General features: G+C 51.8%; 1 protein-coding gene across 1 annotated transcript; it reads left to right on the forward strand.

Annotated features, from left to right (window-relative positions):
* Positions 1 to 973: 973 nt before the first annotated feature.
* On the forward strand, positions 974 to 25063 carry GDF6 (growth differentiation factor 6). The gene is made up of 2 exons (XM_028736453.2): positions 974 to 1454; positions 23980 to 25063. The coding sequence occupies exons 1-2, from the start codon at positions 1100 to 1102 to the stop codon at positions 24921 to 24923; spliced, it is 1299 nt and encodes a 432-aa protein (XP_028592286.2). The 5' UTR covers positions 974 to 1099; the 3' UTR covers positions 24924 to 25063.
* The last annotated feature ends 545 nt before the right edge of the window (positions 25064 to 25608 follow it).

Genomic DNA, 25608 nt, shown 5'->3' on the forward strand with positions numbered 1-25608 from the left:
AGTGATCTGCCAAGGCCCTAAGCAATTTTAGACTAGTCTGTTGGGGGAGAGGGGAACCAGTGGGAAAGAGCATATTCAAAACGTGCTCCAGCTCAGACTTTGCCCAATGTCCAGAGGGGGCAGAAATGTATTCTGTAACTTTGGAAACCACTAAGAACAGCTCTCCTTCCATTGGCTCCTCCTTGGTTCCAGTGTGGAAGGAGGGTTTGGGGTATACTTCATAGGTGAGCCTGTCAATTGTAAAAAAAAAAATCAACTTCTTTTTTAAACGGACAGCGAAATGCCATTCTTTCAGTCCGAATTTCCACTCAAGCTCTTGTCTCAGCTGTGTAGCTGGTGGAAAAATCAATCAGAAGTTTTCTACTTCTAACCCCCGCTCCTTTCCAGGAATTCGTTTCAGCCAAAACTCACAAAGGAGAACACACAAAGCAAAAGCTGGCAAAGAAATGTCTTGGAGCATGTGCAGAGTGCCAGCTCCTTATTTCACTACAACAAATCTCCCAGCCTAACCCTTTTATGGTTTAGCAAACGCGCCTAATCGAGACGGTGAAGTGGCCAGATAATCTCCTTTCCGGCCTACTCTGGCTCCTAAAATCCGAATTGAACCCCGCCTAGCAGCCGCCCCCCAGGAGGATCACACAGTGCCAGGGGCTCAGGAGAGGCAGGAGGGCAGCTCCCCTCCTTCAATCAAATAAATCAATAAAAATAGCTAACTAATTGAGGTTCTCTCCCCCCGCGCGCAACATGAATCCCGGCTACGCCCACTGCACTCTGCACATGCTCGGAAGGCATACCTCTCCCCCGGGCTGAGTCCTGGCTGGTGGCGCAAAGGAGATTCCGGTTCTGGCAGCGTCCCGCTCCCCCCACAGTCACCCCCCCCCACAAAAACCCCTCCCGGGCGGGGGAGGAGGCGTGTCCTGCGCGGGGAGGGGCGTGTCGTGTCGCGGGGCGTGTCCGGGCCGGGCTGTGGCCTCTCTCGCAGCCAGCGCCGCGCCGCAGACGGCCAGAGGGAGCTGCGCCGGGCTGGGCTGTGCGCGCTGCGCGAGGGACTCGCCTGGGCGGAGCGGGCGCGCGCTTGGCTCCGGGGCAGCCGCTCGCTATGAATGCGGCCCGGGCTCTGCTCTCCGCCGTGTTCCTCGCCTGCTTCTTCTGGGGGGATCTGCCCTGTTGCCAGCAGGCCACCATCCCCGCCGACGACGCGCCCAGCCAGCCTCTCCGGGAGTCCGAGCAGGGCATACGGAGCCCACAGGACGGCCAAGCGCCCCGAGACGCCGCCGCCCGGAAGGGACCCTCCGCCTGGGCCCCGCCGCCGCCGCCGCGAGTGGAGCCCCACGAGTACATGCTCTCCCTCTACCGGACCTACTCCATCGCCGAGAAGCTGGGCATCAACGCCACCTTCTTCCAGTCCTCCAAAGCCGCCAACACCATCACCAGCTTCGTGGACAGGGGGCGAGGTAAGCCGACGGGGCGCAGCCGACGGGCACCTTCTTCGGGCGGGTTCTCCGGGCCTGATCCAACCTTCTGACACTTCCCCGGGCCCGATCCACCTTCTGACACTTCCCCGGGCCCGATCCACCTTCCGACACTTCCCCGGGCCCGATCCACCGTCTCCTCCTCCCTCCCCCCCGAAATATCTCTTTCCCCACCCCATCCTCTCTCCTTCCAGCCTGAAGCCCCTCCGTTCCCTCCTCCCAAAACGGGCACCGATCCGACCGCGCTCCCCTTGCTTCCCCGCCATTGCTGCAGGCTCCGGAATCTCTCTCAGCTCCTGTGCATAGCTGTCAACTTTTTCCAAGGGAAATTCCCTTATTCCGAATAGGATTCCTCGCAAGAAAAGGGAAAAGTTGACAGCTATGCTCCTGCGCGCTCTGCCACCAGCATCCTTCTGGAGTTCAGTCTGAATAGGGGGTCCCACACGCGTCTCGATTTGAACACACACACTCCGGAACACTTGCACTGGAGTAGCACGTGCCTTGCTTGGATGGGGGATCCCTCCGCCTTTCTGCGCGCTTCCTGGGGCGTCTGCCCCGTCGACTCGGGTGGGTCTCTCCGAAGAGTCCAAGGCGCGCAAGAGGCCGGGGCGCCCCTTTGAGAAAGCGGCGTCTGGTGGTCTCCACCGGGGGAATCGCCGTTGGGTTGGGGACAAATGCTCGAGTTTGGTTTCCCCGTTGCGCCGGCGTCTCAGAAATAAACGGGGAAAGGAGAGCTCGGTTTCTGGGGCAAGTTTTCTCCCGTCTCTCTGCTGTCTTGCCTCTGCCAAACTTGATCCAACCTTAAAGCGCCCGGACTTCGACGGAAGCGCCTCTCTCATCTGCCAGAAATGTTTCGCAGGCTTTTTCCCCCATCAGAATGAGCTGCAGTTCTGGGTCGCGTTTTCTTTTCGGTGCTCTGTTAGGAAGCAGTTTCTACGGGAATTATTCTGTTCGGCGGATTAAAAGCGCAGCGGAATTCGGAGTAATCCGAAGGCGGGTGGGGATGTGTCGGTGTGTTCGCGGCCACCGGTTTCCTTGTGGGAATCCAGAGCCAGGTTAATCGCGACGGGGAGCGGGGGGGGGGTTATCCTCCCACCCACCCGGCCCGATTTTGTATGACACAAATTAAGGAGCGGGGGGGTTGTTCTTTTTCGGTCAGTTTCCAATAAAACTTTGCGAGGGTCAGCGCTTGCTGGGTTCTAACCGCCAGGAAGGCGCGCCTCAGCTTCTGCCAGCTCCCACAGAATCAGAATCATTTAGCCGCAATGAATATTAAAAGCGGTGCAAAATAAAAAGGACCTTCGACCCCATCCGGCACGCGGTTACTGCTGAGCAAATCCCACCGGGTTGAATAGGGCTCCCTCCCTAATGCATGGCAGCTTCCGTGGGAATCCGCCGCCCCATACACATACTTCGTATCTTTTCCACATAAATCCGCCATCTCCTCTTTTAAAAAAACCCAAGAAAACAAATCCGGGTGCAATCGCAGCATCTTCAGGTCGAGCTAGATCTCAGGATCCCCTCAAGATCGCTTCACCACCCACCCACCTCACTCCCTTGTAGGTGATGCGCTTCTCTAAGCCTTTAATGGACGGTCCGCGTCCCACTTTCCGAAATCTCTGAGGATCCTTCGGGGGATCATAAATATAACTGTAAATTCGGTCATTCCCACACACTTCTCCCTCCTTCTCTCACCCCCCCTTCCCATTTAGCACGCTCTTTCCCCAAAGTCAGGTCTCGACCCACATCCCTGTTCAGGTCTCCCTGCCTGCCTCGTCCGGGCCTTTTGCGCGCAGGGGCTGCCCTCCTAACCGAGCCAGGGGGCTGGTTCTTGAGCTTTGGAAAGCCGTGGAGGGAGCAAACATCAAAACCGCCGGCTGCAAATGGTAGTTGATTCTCTCCCACTGAAAAAAGAGCAAAATAAAAGGAATGAACTAAAAGTTTGCTCTTCGTTTCAAAAGATCCGGGTAGCTCCCCTGTCCTTTAAAGGTCTCTGCCCCAAGGAGATGGGGACGCCAGCAATTAATGGGGGGGGGGGCTTGAAACACCCCCTCAACCCACATACCAACCCTGAGACCAGCTAATGAGGCATGGACACTTTCCAGGCATTGTTCAGCGTTTTCCTATATACTCCATGGCCATCTTTACCGTCCTGGAGTAAATTGCTTCTTCTGTTTTTGTTTTGTTTTTTTTTAAAAACGTGGCGAATTACTTTGTTCTTTTATTTATTTTCCTACTGGGGAATTTAACTTACAGTACTCCCCCCCCCCGGGTTTAAACTGTTTACCTCCCCCCTTTTTTCCTTTCTTTCCCCCCTCCCCAATCCCTGCTCCTTACCAACCGTTGAGCCCTACCTTACAGGTATCTCGCATCCTGTCTTCAGGTATAAATCTATTGCCTCCTTCCTAATCGAAAGTGAATAGGAAGGGGTTACCCCAGGCGATTCCATTCCATTCTCACGGCAAGACCGCAAGCTTAACATGAGTAAGGTAGCTTTCACTGGAGAAGGGGAGCCCAGGAGATTACTCTCACCTGCGGTTCATCGGAAGAGTTAACCGCGCTTCTCCTTGCGCCTTTACCTCCGCCGGCCCCTCACCACCATAAGGAGAGATTGATGCTAGGCATATTTGAAACACTGTTCTCGGATGGGTTATCTGTTTGCTCGTTCGTTGAGAGCGATCCTTCTAAAGGAGGCCTTAGCTGGCAGCCTCTGTTAAAAATAGCTGGTCGGTGGCACCTGAACGGCTTCTTAATTCTCCATTCTCGCTCGCCACCCCACCAAGAATGGGTTTCTAAGGAGAGGAGGGGAGAATAATATCTGATTTTAAAGGCGATTATCTCGCTTCTCAGCTAGGAAACGGGCCCCCCACCCTTCCTTGGTGTTTTTAATGTGGTTTGTTTCAAAAACCACAACCAACTTGGGACACACCTCTCCAGTTTAAATCGCTGCCTTCTAAACAAAAGGGATAGGAAGGGGGACAGATTGCAGTCTACAGAGGACCCTGAAAACTTGGCTCCAAAGATGGATCTCACTCTGTCCTCCTGGGAGATTTTTCTCCGAGGGAAGGCGGGCGATGGTGGCAGAGCAAGCGGGAGGGCGATTCCCCCAGGAGGAGCCCTGGTTTGGGGAAGGGGCGGGGGTGAGGAGGAGGAGGAGGAGAAAAGCCTTCGTTCCTCTCCCCCCCCCCCGCCGTCCCCATTGATTTTGATTTGATGTGTCACAGGCTGTGACCTCGTGCTGGACCTTCTGAGGGTTGCTTAGCATCAAGCCCCTGATTGGAGTAGTTCAACTCAGTGATCTAATTGAGTGTTCATGTCATAACATATCAAAGATTGTCTAGTCTCCCATAATGAAGGCGGGCCAGCCAATGGCGCACCCTCGACGGGGAGGACTTCAAGAGAACTTCCGTTCCTCTGAAGTGGCAGGCGACCCCCGCTTGGGCTCCCCCCTTTTTCTTTTTCAAAGCCCACCTCCCTGTGGGCTCCCCGCTCCCCCCGTCCTCCAGTTAATTGCTGAGATGGGCTTATGCAGCAGCAGGAGCAGGAGCAGCTCCGGAGCACTCCTCTCCAATGATTTGCAGGACTCCTGCCCGACGCGCAGCTACAGACTTTCCATTTCCCTAACGCGGAATAATTCTGCTCCAAGCCCTCCCTTAAGGATCGCCGCGGTATTGGCTCGCCTGGTCAATGTCACTTTAAACGAAAAGGCAGTAGAGTGGCTGGAATGGCTTCCTTTTTTATTTTTTATTTTTATAGAAATCGACGCTCCCACGAATCCCACCCACCTTTCTTCTTTCACTCTGCTGGAGACTAGGGTGATTTATTGTGGATCCGGCTAAAGAAACTGTTCTCTTTCTCCCAATTCATTATAAGTAACGCGGAGTGATGGGGTTCCTCTCTGGTTTCAGCTGAGCTTGGAGCAAAGAGAAGTGATCCTAAGTCTCGCTTCTGTCTCTCCTCCCAGCGCAGCGTCCCATCAGGGCCAGAGAGAGTCGTAGTACACACCCTCAGGAGCGCGCCCGAGCCATCCTTTCCACGGGGATAAATCCAGAGTGATTTCGGCTGCAAATCGATGGGACCTGCTTAGATCTAGGATGGCACGGTTAGGACTTCGCTGGTGGTTTTTAGAAGGGCGTCACTTAAAAAAATAACACCCCCTAAAAAAAGAAACCCTCCCCCTTCGGTGCAGAACTTTCAGAATAGCTGGCTCACATGCTTTATTCTTTTTGTTGTTACGTGTTTAGGGGGGAGAAGTGGGGGATACTTAGCATTAACTCCTCCCCACTTACCATAAAGCCCGGTTACCCCCCTCCCCTTTCACCACTCCTCCCAGTTATGGTCGCAAGATCAGACAGGACCTCGCTGAATGTAGGAAAATTACTGTTGGCGCATGAAGTAAACTCATTAAAACGCAGATGGTGCTTGGCTCGCTCCTCCGCCGCCGCCCTCCCTCTCCCCACGTTTAGAAACCCCACAATAAAGCAGAACAATTAGAAACTGCCGCTGGATTGGGGGGTGAACTGCAAAGGCGAATAATAATAATAATAATAATAATAATAATAATAATAATAATAATAATAATAATAATAATAATAATAATATTTCCTTGAGAATTTCCATTCTTGGGTGGAAAGAAATCCCATTTAGTTCAATGGGGGCTCAGAGCTCAGGCTCTGGGGTGAGAAATCGGCAAGCCTGCCTGAGAGCGAGTGATTGCTGTGATTTACTACCCGAGGAAGGTGAAAGGCAGGTGAGGCTCAGGGGTTTGAAGAAGGGCTTGGGAATCCCAGAATTTGTGGAAGGCGAGGGAAGTGCAGGCAGGCCGGCTCTCATACGCTTGGTATATTCTTGACCAGGGATATGCTAAAAACGAGCGGCAGGGCTGCAGGTTGGAAACAGTGGAAGCTCGTGGGTACTGGGAATGCTCACTGACACGACGTCCATAAGGCGTTTCTTTCCACGGAGTTCACACGTGCCTGGCGCATCAGAAAAAGGCTTGCTTGGAAGAAAGCAACCAACCGGGACTGTGACTTTAGTTTCTCACGGCGCAGTCGGAAGTCCGTGAGTTCAGTCGAACTGATTTCCTCGCAGGTGAATATAAGACTGGAAAGCACGCTGCGTGGTTTCAAAAACAAGTAAACCTGCTTACGTGTGAATTAGTCAATGCGTGTGGATTAGCAGCAACAGTTTTGTGAGTGGGTACGCTCCCTGCGTCTCTGCTTTCTGCGCTTCGTTTCATTCTGACTTCGCTGTTGCGTCTTCCTAACGCACTCCTTCCACGTGTATGTACTGTATTCCTGTAACCCAGGATAGTACGCTACACTCCGTGCATCTGGTCGAGGGCAGCCCAGCTCGCGGAAGCTTATGCCACTTCAATACATACTTGTATTTGTCTTCAAGGCGCTGTCTTGGTTACAATCGTGGATCTCCGTTTTGGAGCACGGTTCTCTCTGCCTCGCGGAGTTTGCCTTGGATGAGAGTCTTAAGAATTCACACGGGCTGCAGGGCAGGTCCATCTGCCGCGGGCACCTCCGCGTGTCTGGGATCGGGATGCCGGGCCGGGGTCAGGAAGATCTGCAGGTTTCAGCAAAGGGACCGAGAGGAGCTAACGAGGGCTGAGCGTGGCACGACCCTTTTCATAAACAGGACACTTCCGTTCCATGGACTGTGTCCAATATTCGCCCTACTCAGAGTAGACCCATTGAAGTGAATAGACCTGACCAATTTAGGTTCCTTAATTCCAGGCCTTCTCTGGGTTGGATTTGGATACAACCCTTTGTGTACCACATGCAGACCGTGTCCCTGTACAAAGCAGAAATGAAATGGACCACGTGTTTGACCATCTTTTACACCTGAGTATTTTATCCTCGGGGGTCACCAAGGTGGCGCCCCCGTGTGCTGTTAGACTCCAACTCTCATGGCCCAATGGTGAGAGTCGCAGTCCAACAGCATCTTAAGGTCGCCACCCGTGGTAACCCTGCTGTGACGCCTCTTGTAGCCTCTCCCTCTGAATCGGAGGACACCTGTGTGAAAGTTGGAGAACTGGGAAGGGAAATGGAGTTTGTCTTTTAAGGTTTAAGGAAACAGCAACAGAGGGAGACTCCTTGACTCTGCCCTTTTACCCGGAGGTAAGTCCCACTTGCCCCTCAGTAGGTGGACTGGGGCATCAAGCGTCACGTGTGAACACTGCCCACCTGCTGGCTTTGCATTGCTGCTGGTGTGGCACTTGAGGAAGACGCTGATTTTAAAGCCTTGAAGTGGGTGGGTATCTCTCTCTCTCTCTCTCTCTCTCTCTCTTTTGTGTGTGTTTCCAGATTAGTGGCGATATTTCCTGCAAAAAGAAGGAGAAGCCAGGCAAGCAGGCCGCAAAGCGCTGCTGTGCTGGAGCTGGGCATCTCCCTCCGTTCTTGGTAGACGCGTCTTTCATATCCCTCGTGGGGGTTTGCGGGTAGGCGAGAGGGAAGGGAAGTTTTTCGAGGGGCGGGGAGCGCCCGCAATTCGAAAACATCCCCTGCGGGGTGGGAAGCAGGGCTGGGCTGCGACGGCTGAGGAATGCGGGTCCCTCTGGCAGCTCCTCTCGGCCTGCGTGTTGACGGAAAGCTGCGGGTTTCTAGGTGGGTCCATCCGCCGGCCGGCCGGGGCGAGGGAAGCGCAATCCGGGCCGCGCCTTCGGGGCTGTGTTGTGGTTGGCGAAAGGCGAATGAAATACAAGCAGGGAAGTATTTTAATGGGGAAGAAGGGAATTCACCGCTTTTAATGATGGGGCGACCTTGTATTCGATTTGTTTGAGCCCCTTATAAAAAAACAAAACAAAAACAACAAACCGCTAATGCAGACCAGACGGCCGGAGCGACGGAGCCCCGCAGACGGTTCCAATCTGCGCTTCCTGGCCCAGCAAAGACGTAGAAGACCCGGGATGAAGGGAGGGGGACCAGCCTGGGGGTCCTCCCCCCCCCCGCGCCCCCCAGCAAGCCAGCACTAAACTGAGTTGGAGGCATATTGTCTGGACGCAGGAATCGCCTGGGATGAGGACAGTACCGTTGTGTCCCCCTCCTAAGCATGTTTACTCCCGAGTAATCCCTACTGAGTTCAGTGGTCCTCCCAAGAAAGCGCCTAACTTTAAGCTGCCGCCCTAGACAGACTTATTTCGGAAGAAGCTTCGCTGAACTCGGTAGGACGCTTTCCCCCCTTTCTTTGGGAAGGAAGCGCAAGCGAGCGGACACATCTGGTTAGGTGTAGGGGCGGGGAATTAAATAACTTGTTTGCAACGAATGTCTGCAGGGTTTAGAGGCGTTTGGCAGGCACCTCTGGTGAGATCGGGAGGGCTTGGATCCAAATTGCTCTGTGTTACTCTTTGACGGTATTGGTCGGGATTCACTCCAGGCCTGTTGTTCCGGGGCAGGAGATTTGTAAGTCTGAGCCCGAGGCAACCCGATTTTGTTTTGTTTTTTAATTTTATTTTAAGGGAGAAGCGCGGTAGACACGGCAGAACGGGATCATACAGTCACGTGGCTCGTGGTACTTATTTATGTATCCAAAACTTTGCCTGCCTTTCGGATCCTGCTCTGGGGATTGAATCCACCACAGTACTGGGAAGCGGGGAGACATAGAGGATAAGAGAGGCGAAAACGCAGCACTTTACGCAAGGAGGAGGTTCGTTTCTTCACTGTAACATCCGTCTGTCCAGTAGCATGGCAATAGCTGGCCTTGATTCGGATTGGCCTAGGACCTCAGTTTGGAGGATTTCTCGCTCCCGAGTTCTTATTATGATGTAAACTGGGTGTGTTGTGGAAAGGTCTTTCCACAAGGGAAGCGCAGGTACCCCAAGGAAAACAGCCCCATCCTATGAGCCCGCTGCGCGCAGAGCTTGCTGGAGGGAGGGCGCTATAGCCCCTGCGTCTCACTTGGGGGTTTCGCAGGCGCATAGGCTTGGGAACAGAATGCTGACGAGGTAGGAATTATATTGAATTATGGAATCGCAGAGTTGAAAAGCACCCCAGGGGTCATCTATTCTAGCCCAACCCCTTGCAATGCAGGAATCCCGGACAGAGGGCCATCCAGCCTCTGTTTATAAAACCTCCCACGAAGGAGAGTCCATCGCCTTGCGAGTGGTGGTTTGATATTGCAGAGGTCTTTGGACTGTCGTAGCCTGCTGCTGTTTATAGAACCGGTTTTTACACATCAGAAATCACGGGAGTAGTTTGTTGTGGAAGGAAGCGGCAAGCCAACAAGCAAATAAATATTATGATCACATGCCTTAATGTTTCAGTGTTTTTTATAATGCGCAATATAAATTATTAATAATAATAATATGGTCACGTGCATCGACGTTGAAGTGCCTTTCTATATTATGCAAACCGCCCAGAAGCCTATTTTTTTGGCATGAAGCGGTACGGTAGGGCATGAGACTCCTAATTTCGCGATCGTGGGTTGAAGCCCCACATTGGACAAAAACATTTCTGCATTCCAGGGGGTTGGACTAGATGATCCTCGGGATCCCTCCCAACTCTGTGATAATGAAATAAATGTAATAACAACAATGCGGTTTCTTGCCTCAGGCTGCAGACCTGTGCTGACTTACCTGGGAATAAGCCCCACTGCCATTAATAGAACTTCTGAGTATTATTTTTATTTTAAATTTGTACACCGCCTTTCATCCGAAGATCCCCCGGCGGTTCACAACAGGAAAAAAACCCAAACAAGCACGTATGCGGGACTGCAGTGTCATATATCCCCACTCATCCTCAGGTGAGCTTCCTGGGCTCAGCCAAGGGGAAGTGGCTGCTCAGAGTGGCTGGAATAAGCGGAATTTATCCTATCTCTCCCTTCCTCCCTTAGAGACCCTGGGAGCCCCACATTTTACGCGTGCCGGCGATAGGTGTATATCCCTCCTGAAGAAGGTCAGGACGGGAAATGCTACTTTGAGAATTCCTGGTCCAAAGCTTTAGCCACTTCCCTAGCTGTGGAAAGGCGGTGTACATTATTTTGTGCCAGACAGTTATAGCCCTCCAGATTTTGCTGGGCAACTCACATCAGCCCAAGGATAGCCAGTAGTCGGGGGAGGGGTGGTCCAATACCCACACCTTCATTTTGCACCTGTGGTGCCTATACTAGGTTCCTCCCTCCTCCCCTTTAAGCCTTACAACAACCCAGAGAGAGGAAGAAGACATGATTAACTAGTCCACGTTTGGGGTCCAAGCACGGGATTTGAACCCGGTTCTTTTCGCTCGAAGCCCAGCGCTGCATCCGAAGTTGGTGCGCTGCAGATGTCCTTGGACTCCAAGTCCCATCAGCACCAAGGAGGACGGATGATAGGAGTTAAACAACATCCGGAAGGCACCGCAGTGGCTTCCTCTCTGGACCATCCTGGCTCCAGGAATGGTGCACTTGTTCCTGTGTGCGTCAGACTCCTACCGTCCTCATCCCACTGGGGATTTCCTTAGGACGGCGAGGGGCTTCGAGGCAGACTTCTCCGCGCTGCCTACTCTCCGGGTTGCGCGTGATCCTGAGTTAGAACTCTAGCTTAGGCAGCTCCATGCAGGAGAGCAGGGAGGGCCCGTCTCTCCTTCCATCTCCAGGGCGAACCCAGGCACCTTTTCCTACCGATCACCGCCACGACAGTATGTTTGTGTCTGTTGGGAAGGATGTGGAGAGAGAGGGAGAAGTAACAAAATGGGAGAGGGGAATTATTTCACGCGCTGCTGAATCTCCTTGGTCTGTTTGCTGGGTTCAAGGGGCCTGACTCTGAGCTCTCTCACCATCCTGGGGAAACCAAAGCTGCTCCAGTGATCAGATGTGGAAGATGAGTAGACACAGCTATTCTCCCTCTCGGCCTTCCCAGCCATGGGCGTAGCTAGGATTTTTGTTGGGGGTAGGGGCTCAGAAACGCAGATTTGTATTGACCTTAACCCCCCCCCAACTACGCCCATGTTATCAGCCGTCTTTTGTTGCGCATTAATGACACTCTGCACCTGATTCTATCGGGCGGCTGCACAGGATCCCCCTCTCAATGCTATTTGCCCCTGCAAGAGTCCGAGGGGGTCATACTGCTTCATTTCCCACCAGTGCATATCCTGCAACACTTCCTGCCAGTGGCGTAGCGTGGGGGTGCAGGGGGGGGGCGGCCGCACCGGGCGCAACATCTGGGGTTAGGGCAATTCCACAGGTTAGGGGGCGCAAATCCACGGGTTAGGGGGCGCAAATCCACGGGTTAGGGGGCGCAAATTACTTGCCTTGCCCCGGGTGCTGACAACCCACGCTACGCCACTGCTTCCTGCTGTAACATTTCACACCAAAAGTCCGCTTTTCTCCTGCTGTTGATGCGCCGCAACTCCTCTGCTCCGCCCCCGGACAGCAATAAGGTGGTAGCACTGCGGAAGCACGGCAGAAAAAACGTCTTTAGCTGCATTGCAAGTATTTGGGCTAGATGAACTGTTGGGTCCCTTCCAACTCTATGATTCTGTCTAATCAAGCAGAATAAACCCACCATTAAAGGAGGATTATTGAGCCAAGAACACGTTGCAGACAATAAAACAGCAGTTTGTGGGCCATCCCTCTCTTATTTTTACTCTCAACAGCTTTTTCAGGGTTGCAGTTCTTTACACTCTTGCCTGGGAGAAAGCCCCACTGAAAATAATGGGATTTATTTCTGAGTAAAGAGCGTGCACATCCAACGGAAGCTTGCAGTCTCCTGTTCTGTTGCATTTGGGAGCTAAAGGAGTGGCGGATGCTCTCGTCAGAAAACATATTATTTATTTTAGTCACTCGAGAAGTTTTCTTTTTAATGACACGCAAGTTGACCCGTTTTATCTTGACAACCTTTCAGTTCGACAAAGTGCAACTTTACCCGCCAGAAAGTTGCGGAGACCTGGGCTCAGCAATTGTAGGGATTTCTTCACGCAATTGAAGTGAAGCAGTGGAGAAGGAGGAGCGGGAGGAAGCCGCTGGATTTCCCCGAGGGATCGCCTCTCCCCACTCAACCACCTGGATCTGCAGAAGGGGCACTATTAGAGGCGCCACATAAACGCTACTCAGTCCACACTTGGAAGAAAGCGTCCTTTTAGTGTGGGAGCACCCAAACATTGGAACTCCCTGCCTGTTGACACCAGGCAGGCGCCTTCCCTCGGCACTTCCGGGTACCTGCTTAAAACATTTTCATTTAGGCAAGCCTACCAAGGCGCAATAAAGCGAGATGAGCGCCGCAACCCCAGAGTCGGCCACGACTGGACCTAATAGTCAGGGGTCCCTTTACCTTTTTACCAGGGCGCAACACGTAGACGTGCTTTAAACTCCCCCCCCCCCCGTTAATTTGAATTGTCATTAATGCTTTTAATTACGTTAAAATTGCTTTTATTGATCATTTTAATGTAAATCCCTTAGAGGTTTTACTAAAATCAAGCTCTGTATACATTTTATTAAAATAAAAAATAAAAAAATGAAGCCCTGCTAAATGGCTGGAAAGGAGACTGCTTATCTTTAAACGCAGTGTTATGCATACTTACTAGTGAGCCAGTCCCATAATAGTTCAGGGAGTAAACAAATATAGTTTCGAACTGGCTATGGCCAGTTTCTCGTATGATCGTCCCCATTTAATACAATGGGAAAACAGTGCCAGTTGGACCTATCTAGCGCTGGGTGAGCCATTCACCTCCATAAATGGTTGGACTCCAGCTTCCGCTTCCGGCAGCCTGCATGTCCAGTGGTCAGGGATGATGGGAGTCACCATCCTTCAACATCTGGAAGGCCAGGTGTCTCGCCTGCCGTCCTTCACCCGTGTGCAGTGCAGCGCCGTCCGAAGCCCAGAAGCCCAGGGAATTCCGTAGCACCGTTTGATCGCAGCAGCCTTGACTGCCACCTCGATCGTTTTAATCTGATTTTGTAAAGCGGTTTAAACTCCCAGCCTCTCCATCTTTCTTAACCGCGCATTGGTATTTGGCAAAACACTATTCGGATTGTATACATTGCTAAGTCCAATCAGAGTAGACACATTGATATTAATGAACCCAAGCTAGTCACGTCCATTAACTTCGATTTGTCTACTCCAAGAGTGAATGCAACCCTGTTGCGGGTTGTGGTTTGAAAAATCCCAATTCTGCGTTTCTTCCTTGATTTCTTCTTGTGGCATATATATTTTCGGTCGTGGAAGATTCAGGTGCTGAAACGGTCCGAAACGGGAATAGTTTGATTATACACCCCCCCCCTCGATTACACCTGGCTGGTTAACTGAGTTTAAATTCTGGTTTTCCACGAAGACGCTGGCTTGCTGATTAGCAGTCCGGGCTAAATCTATCAAGGCTTGAAGGATTACTTGGATTGATGTTCCCTAACAGCAGTCTATGCCAGCCTCCCCAACCTGTTGCATTGCACTCCAGTTCCCATCAGCAGCCAGTACAGCAGATGGTCAGGAAGGATGGGAGTTGTAGTCTAAGTGCTTCCGGCAGAATTGGCGAAGGCTGGTGTATTTAATACAGTTAAGAGGGGGCTCCTGTTGTATGACATGGCCTTGGTTGGACTACATATCCCATCATCCTTGTCTGTTGGTGTTCCTTTCAGCTGAGGCTGATGGGAATTGGAGTCCAACAACTACTGGAGAGTCCCCATTCCGGGTGTCAAGGCTTTACAGCAGCCTCCAACCTAGTTTGGGCAACCACTTGAAACATCCGGAGGGGCCACCAAGTTGGAGAAGGTGGAGACTTCGGTTAGGAGGGCGAGGCGCCCTTCCCTTTCGACATGCGCTTTCCAAGACGGTTAAATGACCGGAGCGCACCGTTAATTAAAACCCGTCCTGGAATAATATATATTATATAACAACTCTCCCTGGGGCGGAAGACAATGCCACCCAAGGCGAAAAGGCCCGTCTCGCTCTGCCTCAGACGGGCCGAGGCGCAAGACGAGGCTGTCACGGCTGTTACTGTGCAGGCTGCGGGTGTTTCTTGACCAGCCACCAGGAGGGTCCTCGACGGGGGCTTTCAGCCGCCAACGAAGAGCGAGGCTTCCAACGGCCTCCCAAACAGCTAGGGTGCTCTCCTCGCTCCTTGCGCTTCAGCTTAGCTTGGGGACAGACGGGAGGAACGGGGCAGCCGTCCGAGTCTTCTGGTAAACTAGAGGGAGAAAAAGATAAAACCCTGAGGACTAGCGCCTTGGCGTGCCATCTCCAGGGAATACTGGTGGCTTGCACGAATCTCGGGGGAAAGACGTGGGGGGCGGAGAGACGAGCCGCTTCACACCAGATGCATCTCAGTGCACGCCTTTCGATTTTGTTTTATTTTCTTTTTAAAGAAAAACCTCCTTTCGAGGGCGAGAAATCACCTGACACGCCGAGAAGGAGGCGGTGAGGCGAAAGGGAATCGGGAAGGGGGAACCGGAACGGAAAGAGGTAGCAAGCTTAAAATGTTTAACCTGATTTAATTGTAGGGCTTCTAACCATGCAGCCAGAGGTCTGCTTACTCACAGAGAAGTCCCTCGAGGCTTCCTCGACGGCAGCTCAAGACAGCAGCTGGGCGGGCCAATGCTGCCCGCCCATAGCTCCACTAGTAAAAGGAGGCGCCGTTTTTGTTAGACTGAGAATCCAGGGAGCTGTCTAGAATTACCCCGAGGGACTTTTCCCTAGGAAGGGTCAAGATCTTCCGGGAGCTAGAAATTTGCCCCAAACTGCTCACCTCATAGTGGTAGATCCTGGGAACTTTGATTGAAATGAATGCTGCATAGAAAGAGTCCACTCAATTATAAGCCACGCAACCCTATCCTAAGCACGTTCATTCAGAAGTAAGCCCAGCCAAAGACTATGTGACTTACTCTCTCGTAAAACTGCGGTCCTACGATCCTGAAATCTACTGGCTGTAGTGGGATTTTCCTCTGATCAGAAGAGGTGAGGCTCACACGGTGTAGAAGCGTGTGTGTAGTCTTACCTACGAACAAGCGCGAAGGGAATTGGTTCAGAGCGCAAGTGCTTTGAAGCCGCAGCATCGCGTGCGTTTTTTTGGTTTTAAATCGTATTTGAAAGAGTACTTGGTTGAAACGCAGCAAGCGGGCTGACGGCCGCTTAGAATTCCGATCCCTTCCCCCTTAATTCCCAAAGGATGGCTCGCAGCTTTAACTTCATTTCTTTGAAACACGCTTACTTGGGAAGCAAGTTCTCTTGCAGCCGCCAAGCTATCTGAGCGCAGAAATGGCGGCCGCGATCCTAGGCACGCTCAGGAAGAAACCTTAGGCAGATTTAAAAAGCGCTGCTGAATCTCTGAGAAAGCTGGATAGGGATGGACAAGAAACTTTTTCTGGAATTGCTTCCGAGCAGATCTGCTGCAAATCCTCCCTCCTTCAGACGACACGCCTTTCTGAACCCACCAGAAGGAACTGCTCAGCAAATTCGAAGAGGTCTGGAGCGTCCAAAATAGTTGAACCCAGAGGGGGAAGGGATGCAGAGAGAGAATGTTAACTCGGACATCGTTGCCCATTGCAAGCGAGACTTTAGGGAAAATAACGTTGCGCAGAGAATCCACTGCAAGTTCCGTGTTCTCTCCGACTGTTGCATTCCTTCACCTGTCCTCACGCGGTTGTTTTGGGGTCCCCTCCTGGTCCCCTCCAACGCTTTCCAATATATATTTATATTTCTGCAAAGCGTTGGACTCGTCGACCCTGCTGAAAGCTCCTGCGCGCGGAGACGGTGCCGTTTGGGCTCCATAAATCAGCGGCACTCACAGCCTGAACATGCGGGAAAGAGAGGGAGTAATGAAACAGGCTGAATAGGAACCCACCCAAGAAATCTCCTCTGTTTCGGGCCGCCGCCCTTGAGTTACTTCCTTGCGTAAATCAAGCCGACTGGAATCAGTGGGGCGTAATTCAGCCTGAAACCCCCCAAGGAATCAATGACTCTGGATCCCGCCCCCCGCTTTTATTAGGGCGGACGGGGATCGTATTACGGGTCAGGACGGAGCTCTAGTTCCGTTTAGGAGTAACCGCAGCGAGCCGGCGAGAGGGCGGAGGGTTACCCCACCCTTTCCTGAAAGAAGCAACTTTTCCTTTCTAGAAACGCCCCGTCTCCAGTTTAATTTAAGGCGCTGGAATCTCGGGGAGCTGAAGAGGCGCGACTCCGGCGTTTGCTGCGGCGCCTATCCTAAGCTGGGAAGAGAGACCCGTTCCCTTCGGTAGGGCTTTCCGCCTAGGTGAGTGAGTTGGTTTGCGGCTGCAACCTCAGATTAGCTGGTTTGGAAATTGCTGAGTAAGGATCGCACGGTTTTCACTTCCAAGCAGAGATTCCCTCGGTTGAGGGTTGGAGTGTGTGGACCCACATTTCCTTCTGAAGTTTCAAACACCTCTTCCTCTTTCCCCTTCCTCGTATCAGATTGTCAATAAACCAACAGGCAGAGAAGATTTTGCTCATTCTTCTTATTTTTAAAAAATCGTTCTTATGGCGCTTTACTGCGCATCTTATATAAGCCTTGGCTCAATTGTGGATCCGCCCTGGGATAGCTCAGTTGGTAGTGCATGGGACTCTTAATCTCAGGGCTGTGGGTTCAAGCCCCACATTGGGTGAAATATTGGACTACGTGGCCCAACTCTGATTCTATGAAAAGGGAAAGGAACCGTGTTGTCTTGTGCGTCTCTGAAGCAACTCCTCCGCTGTGCGCTTTGAAATGGCTAAACCGGTTCTGGCATTCGCTACGGCCGTGTTCTATTTATTTTTCTATAAATTATTTATCTTTTTAATTGCTTACTGAGCCCTTGATGTGCCCGAGATGAGGTGTGGCCTTTGAAATCTTCCCTCACTTCCCTCACTTCCACGATGCACTTTGGCCGTCCACTGAGGAAGGGATTAATTCGGATTGAGGGATTACTAAACCGAGCCAGCCAGAAGTCAAAACGGCTAGTTTCCAGAGAGGGTGAAACGAGACATCTAACTAAACTGGAGGATGTGGGAGGACAGACCCCACCATCATTTGCATCTCATCGTGTGTATGTGAATATATATTAATTTTGGACCTTCCTTTTGCAGATTTGATGTGTTGGGGTTTTCCTTGGCCAGGTTTGAAATGATAGATAAATCCTGTCGCCTTGTTTTAATGGAAACAAACAACAGCAGAAAGCAAAGGCCTTCACGTCTGAATAAATCGAAACGCGCCTTGCCGTCTGGGTCCTAATTCTGTGCAAATTCCCTTGGACTTTGATGGCATTTATCCCCAAGAAAACGACCCCATTTTTATTCTAGAGGTTTGCGGATTATCGACTAATTTGACCGGCCAATCGATAAGCCATTAGAAAATGATGCGCCTGCAGCCCAGTTCCTCACCTCCGGTCAGTGGCAATTCAATGGAGGCGCCAAAGTGCACCTGGAGGGCGCTTGACTCGGAGGGAGCGTGTGTACGATTGTGCCCACCGTCCGGAGACTGGAAATCCGAATTCTTCTCCCTTGCTCCTGGGCCCTGGATTATTCCCACTTTCATTGATGGGGTTTAGGGAACATTTGCTGAACTCAGTCAGTGGCCCCGGGGCTCTTCCCAATCCTCGTCTGAGCGGCTTTGCTACGGAGAGGGAGAACCCAAGTAAATCTCGGATTACAGCCAGAATCTCTGCTGGCATGTATGCATGTTTGTGTAGTATTTCTACCGCACCATTTTTCTCCAAAGAGCTTGAGGCGCCTTACATGGTTCTCTTTCTTTCTCACTCCTCGTATTTAACCCCCACAACAATCCTGTGAAGTAGGTGAAGGAAAAGACAGTTGCTTTATGCAGAGTCAGACCACTGGTCGAGGTAGCTCAATACTGTCTACACGGACTGGCAGCTGCTCTCCAGGGTTTCAGACAGGGAGTCTCTCCCAGCCCTACCTGGAATGATTGAACCTGGGACCTCAGAGCGCCCTGCAGCTTGCTGGCCCCTCGCATGCTGCCAGGAAGGAAGGAAGGAAGGAAGGAAGGAAGGAAGGAAGGAAGGAAGGAAGGAAGGAAGGAAGTCTCGATCCACAGGGACATAGAAAGGTGCTTGACTCCGAGCCAGATCATCGGCCCATTGGGCTCAGCGTTGTTTACACAAGTGCTTCTCAACCTTGGGTCCCCAGCTGTTGTTGGACTACAACTCCCATCGTGCCTAGCTAGCAGGACCAGTGGTCAGGGACGATGGGAGTTGTAGTCCAACAACCACTGCTGGGGACCCAGCTGACTGCCAGCTGCCCTCCAGGCTTTTAAGACAGGAGATATTCCCACCCCTATCTGGGGACCCCTGTCCCTGTCTGGAGACAGATGCGTGGTAGATGCGGAGGGAAATGGTTGTCGGTGCAGTCGTGGGACAGGAGGAGGAGGCGTGGTGTTGCCTCCCGGGCAATGGGGCTGGTTAGGTCATTTTAGACTCTAATCTCAGTTATCATAGCCACGCTCCTCCACCCGCTGCCATTTGATCTTAATGCGCATAGCTTCACTTCAAAAGGAGGTAGAGAAGCTCAGCTGCCTTTGCGGGGGCGTGAGGGGAGGTTTATCGTTGCTAATAACAAACGCAATCCGCCTGTTGAATCAAGGCGATGACGTAATAATCGCCTAGCTGGATACCGCGATGATGCAATAATCGCTCTGATGGATCGGACTCAGGTTTATCTTGTTCGTACTAGATGCCTCTGGGGAGCCCAGAAGCAGGGCGTGTAGGTGGCGATCCCCACGCGTCTAGTGTCCCAAGGTAGACTGCGTCTGAACATGGAAGTTTTATTTAGTTGTCCCGGCTAGCGACCGTCGATAGCCCTACCCTGCATGAATTGGTCCAGTTTTTGTTATTCAAGCCAAGGAGGAGAAAGTCAGATGTCTACCGGTGAAAGAAGATTTAGAAGTGGTAAGGGATTAAGACCGTTTGCTTTGCTTTTAACTTGATACGATTTCTTATAATGATAGCGAGCGAGCAAGAGAGAGATGGCGAGTGATTTCCTTTCAGAAAGAAGAGCAAGTAATGGGGCCACTCAGTATGTGTTTCCCTTTATTAACTAAATTTCACTCCATGTCTCTTTAAGGAAGGGGCGTGGTCAAAGGGGGCGTGGCAATGATGAATGGGTGGGGCTAACGAAGACTAGAACAATAGTTACAGTAGCTACCACCCAGGTCTGCAGCTGCCTGGGTGAGTGCAGATCTCAAGAGACCTTTAAGGAACACAGCTTTATACAGGTCAGTTTACGCTATATATGACATTTTACTTTCATATTTTGAAGAATTTAATCATTTCTACAATACATCTGTTTCTGAACACTGAAGTTAACTATCAAATCCACTCTGGACTAAGAGTCAAACTTGCAACTGTGTTTATTCGAAAGTAGTTCCCATTGAACATTTCCCCAAACCAAGGGGACTTTCTAAACATTCATCCCCACCTATTCTGCATATTCCTTCATGCCCCTGCTGGCATCTTCAACTCTATTCCCATTCCTCCTACTGCCTCCTTTTTTGCACTCCCATTTCCACCTTCACAAACTTTTCTCACCCTCCTTCTTTTCTCAGCACCCCCTTGCACACAGATCACCCCCATTTTCCATGTCTTATTCTCTCTCCTATTGCATAGCCAGCCTTTGCACATATATACCATATTACTGTATCTTTAAAAAAAACCCCAATAAAAATACATACCACATTATCACCTTCACCCCTTTTTCCTTACCTCCTCATTCCTCCATTTCTCAACTCTCCCTTACAGACAGACCGCTCCTTTTTCATGCCTCCTGCTCTTTCCAGCATGCACACGCACAACCATGGTGATACATGTTAATGTAGCTTTAAGATGAATAGAATTGTATCAGCAACCTTTTTTCAGTTACAGAAGGTTAAGTTCAGTGGATGATATATGGGTGTATGCAAAATATCTCTTCTAAATTTGTGACATATTAAACTTCATGGTTGTTGTTGTTGTTTAGTCGTTTAGTCGTGTCCGAATCTTCGTGACCCCCTGGACCAGAGCACGCCAGGCACTCCTGTCTTCCACTGCCTCCCAAGTTTGGTCAAACTCATGCTGGTAGCTTCAAGAACACTGTCCAACCATCTCGTCCTCTGTCGTCCCCTTCCCCTTGTGCCCTCAATCTTTCCCAGGATCAGGGTCTTTTCCAGGGAGTCTTCTCTTCTCATGAGGTGGCCAAAGTATTGGAGCCTCAGCTTCAGGATCTGTCCTTCCAGTGAGCACTCAGGGCTGATTTCCTTCAGAATGGATAGGTTTGATCGTCTTGCAGTCCATGGGACTCTCAAGAGCACCATAATTCAAAAGCGTCAATTCTTCGGGGATCAGCCTTCTTTATGGTCCAGCACTCACTTCATGGTATCAGGAGTGAAATATCTTGTGGGGCAGTGCTGCTATGGAATATTTGAGGGCTCAGCATCCTCTGTTTCTCACATACTACGCAGCTGAAGAATAGAAAAGAATCAAGGTATTTGCAAGATATTTATATCTATCTCTGTCCAAACCCCACTATCTCCCTGCCACCCTGCCACAGTGGTGTAGTGTGGGTTGCCAGTGGCCAGAACAGGGCAAGTGTTGCACCCCCTGGTGGACTGGTCAACTGGGCATGGAGCCTATGAGGCACATGGCTGCCGGTGGCCGCGCGCCTTCTCAGCTTGACAGCTCCACCTCCCAGCTTGGCCAGCCCAAGGGTGGGCCATGTGGGTGTTGTGCCAAGTAGTGCTCCTTTCAGAATTTTGTGCTGGGGCCAAAAGGGGCTATTCTCCTGGGTATGTGCTTCATGCAAACAATTCTAAGTATGGACCCAAAATGTTCAAGTGTTCTCTTTCCTAAAAGTATCTTTTTCTTATGCTAAGTCTTCTGACCACTGAGCAATGCAGTGAGATATACTTTCCTTCCAGTGTTGCAACACCAGACTTTTTGGCCACCAACAGGGCACACCTGGCCCAAGTACATTTGAATATGACTTAGTGTGAGCATCCAATAATTTTATGGATTTCTCAGGACTAAGATGATATGAACAACGACTTCCATCCAGAACGCTGCCACAATCCTCTCCTTAGAACAATACAACTGAACACCACTGGGCTGAAATCATGTCCAAGTTACTCAGTAGTAAGGGCACTGAACTCGGTTGGACACACTGCTGAGTAAATATACACCAGGCCAGGCATGTAAAGCTAGAATAGGTGAATATGCTTTGAATCTATGCTGCTGCAAATCTTTTTGTTATCCTACGTCAAGGGTGAGGAACCTCAGGTCTAGGGCCTGCCAGACCTCAGGAGCCAGGATACTCTCCAAGCTATGCCCATCGCTGGGACACCCTCCTTTTCCCAGGTCATGTCCCTAACTAGCTGTATGGTGATCCCTCCTTAAGTGCTTTTTGCCTGATGGGAGTGCGTCCTTGAACTGTGGATCATGCCTTTTGGTTTCCTGGTTGTGGAACAGAGATATGGAGAGGGTGCAGAAGCCTCTGACCTGTGGGTGGGTGGAATGTAGCCCTCACAAAGGAAAGAGCAGGGGTCAGCAAACTTTTTCAGCCATGGGCCGGTCCACTGTCCCTCAGACCTTGTGGGGGGCTGGACTATATATATTTTTTGGGGGGGAATGAACGAATTCCTATGCCCCACAATTCCTATGCATTTTAAATAAAAGGACACATTCTACTCATGTAAAAACACGCCTGTCTGCGGGCTGGGTTTAGAAGGCAATTGGGCCAGATCCTGCCCACGGACCTTAGTTTGCCTACTCATGGGAAAGAATCACCTCTGTAGCTCCACCCACTTTTTGCCTCTAGCCCTGCCTACCACTGGTATGTGTCCCCCAAAAGCTGCCTATGAGGAAATGTGGCCCTTGGTCTAGAAAAGGTTCCCCTATTCCTCTGCTATGCAATCCCAAACAACGTATCAGCTCCTGCATAGCTCAAAGGAGCGCAGGAACCCTGAGCCAATTTTAGCTGGAAGGGTTATGGCACTCTCTTTTGGGGTGGGGGCGCCAATGTGAAATTGTTTCTTCCTGTCACTGGCAAGTTGGAAGGTCTTGATTCCCATCCATCACCCTCCTGCGCCTCCCCTCCGCCCCACCCGTCTTCCCAAGACCTTTTAACCAGGTCTTTTAGCTTGTAAAAACACACTGATTAGGAATACTAGTAGTGACCTTCGCGATCAATAAATAACCGGGTCTCTTGCAAGCCGTTTCGGCCTCCCTTTCCCAGCTTGAGCTGCAGCGCAGAGCTCACGAGAGCAGGCTCTGTGTGGTGACACTTTTACTGTTGAAATATATACTGATTTTTATTAGCTCTTGGGGGAAACCCAGAGGCTGGGGGAATTTTTTTGTATTTGCTGGCCTGTAAACCTTTTTTATTGGAAAGCAGCTAAGGCGCGCGGGGGCGGGGGGGGGGGTTGAATCTGGTTTGCTTTTCACAGCCTACACTTTGTACACAAAATGTGTCAAAAAAAGAAATCCAGGTTTGTCTCAGGATGAATGCAATCCATGTGAGCACACATATAAGCAGGTTTTGGAAAAACAAAAGAAATGCGTTTTTTAAATATATACAGTATAAAACAAAGGAAGAGGGCATCTATTTTGCATGCAGAAGATCCCAGGTTCTTAAGAGAGCAAGGCGACTACAGAGAGCAGATCCCCAGCACTACAGATCTACTCTCAATACTCCTGGTTTTGTTTTAGGGGGACAGCAGGGGATCCACTAGCAACTACTGCAGCCCACCCAGTCCATCCCAGTCTCTCTGCCCTGGGGGATCCTGCTAGCCTGGACTTTTGAGAGAAAGATAAGGGGTCCTTCTACACAGCAATTGCAATAAATGCTCAGGCCAAGTTTTTCTGCAGCATCCACAGGGCACTGTCGTCATCAAATGCCTCCTGCATTCCCACCCTCCCTAATCCAGAATAGACAGTTTTTTCCATGGAAATGGTAAATCGGGATGAAGTGGGAAAATAATACAGGGCAGCGCATGGCAATATGTGGATGCCGCAGAAAGCTTGTACCCACGAGCAGCAACCACAATAACTGGCCGTGAGGACTCACCAAAGCGCTGTGATTCGAAATGCAAGAAAGGCCACTTAAGAGCTTCCCTAATGCCTTGATATGTCAAGAGGCAACAGAAATTGTCTTCCGAAAAAGTGGAGCTAACCCTCCTCTTTGGGCTATACAGATAAATGCCATTTACAGTTGCGTTAACTGATGCGCAGCCTAGCTCAGTTGGTAGAGTGTGAGGCTCTTTAAGCTCTGGGTTGTGGGTTCAAGTCCCAGGTTGGGCAAAAGAGTCCTGCATTGCACTAGATGACACTCTTGGTCCCTTCCAATTCTACAATTCCATGATTTCCGTGGCAGTCCATTTCATCCTCCTCCTACCCCCATTAGGAAAGAAGTCCCCTGGATTCCATTAGGGACCTGTAGGCCCCGGCGTCTTTTAGCAGCGGGCAGAGGAGCAAGTCCGCGCTCCCCTTTCTCCCTCGTGCCGAGCAAGGCTGCTGGAAGAGGTCAATTCTACCTGGGCAAGGGCCGCCTCCTCCCCACCCCGCGCACGTTCCCGCTTCAGAGGTGAAACTGACTGCAATTATGCGTTTTATCTTGCAGACGATCTCTCGCCCAGCGCTTTAAGGAGACAGAAGTATTTGTTTGATGTATCGACTCTCTCCGACAAAGAGGAGCTGGTGGGAGCGGAGCTGCGGCTCTTTCGCAAAGCCCCTGGCGATCATTCCTCCAAGGCGCAGACAGGCCTGGCCCATGTGCAGGTCTCGCCCTGCCTGTCGGGCCGCCTCCTGGACTCCAGGACTTGGGGCCTGCACGAGGCGGCGTCGGCCCAGGCCGGGGGCGGCTGGGTGGTGTTTGATGTGTGGCAGGCGCTGCAGCCTCACCAGCCCTGGAAAAAGCAGCAGCAGCAGCCGCAGCAACTGTGCCTTGAGGTGCGCGCCGTCGCAGGGACTCGAACTCACGCCCAGCAGCCCCTGCTGGACCTGCGCGATCTGGGTCTGGGGCGAGGCGCTCGGGCGCAGCAGGAGAAGGCACTGCTGGTGGTTTTCACCAAGTCCCGTCGGAAGAACCTCTTCTCCGAGCTGCGCCACGAAAGGGGAGCCCAGCAGCAGAGCGCTCACGCGCCTCCCCAGGAATCGACGGCCGCCGCGCAGTTGCGCTTGCAGAGCCGTCGGATGAGGCGCACGGCTTTCCACAACCGCCACGGCAAGCGGCACGGCAAGAAAGCGCGGCTGCGGTGCAGCAAAAAGGCCCTGCACGTGAACTTCAAGGAGCTGGGCTGGGACGACTGGATTATCGCCCCTCTGGAGTACGAGGCGTACCACTGCGAGGGCGTGTGCGACTTCCCGCTGCGCTCGCACCTGGAGCCCACGAACCACGCCATCATCCAGACCCTCATGAACTCCATGGACCCCGGCTCGACGCCGCCCAGCTGCTGCGTGCCCACCAAACTGACGCCCATCAGCATCCTGTACACGGACGCGGGCAACAACGTCGTCTACAAGCAGTACGAGGATATGGTCGTCGAGTCCTGCGGGTGCAGGTAGCGCCGCGCCTCTCTGTCTCCCCCTGGAGGGAAGAAAAAGAAGCACCAGGGAACTTGGGGAGAGAGAGGGAGAGAGAGCGCGAGCGCGCCCACGAGGGACTCGCTAGGGGTAGCCCTGCGCAGGGAGGAGAAAGCAAAAGAGGCGCTAGACGGGGCGGCCGCCGCTCCAGTTGCCGCCGCCGCGCGCGTCTGGGAAGCCCTCTGGAGTGGGATTGAGGAGCGCGCCTGCGCCCTGCTAAGCCCGCTCCCCCCAAGCGCTCCGTGCACTGGTCAAGGGGTAGCCACGTCGTGGTAGAGAGGCGAAGAGGCCTGCTAGAAATTGTGCCGGCGCCCACCCCTCCCTGCTGCCCATCAGCTTTCCAAGTTCAGGATTCCCTTTTGGTTGACGGAGCAGACGGCAGTTTAAGGAGCGAGGAAAGACAAGCGCAAGAACAGCTCTCCTCTGGTTCTGAAAACACGGGGCAAAGGCTAGGAGGAGAGTAGGCGTCTTCCTGATGCTCTGTGGCTAGGAGTAGCTGGCCCCAGTCTGCTCCCCCGTATTTGATATTAGGGAGGGGTATTGGTCAGGCAGAGTTTTTCCAGAGATGGGGGTCACTTTAGTTTGATCTCCTCTTACCTACAAATCAGAGATGCTCAGAGAAGGGGGTGCAGGGAAGCAGAGGGGACCGGAAAGGAAATCCAGATCA

Source organism: Podarcis muralis, chromosome 8 (assembly GCF_964188315.1).
Source record: "Podarcis muralis chromosome 8, rPodMur119.hap1.1, whole genome shotgun sequence".
Classification (NCBI taxonomy): Eukaryota; Metazoa; Chordata; class Lepidosauria; order Squamata; family Lacertidae; genus Podarcis; species Podarcis muralis.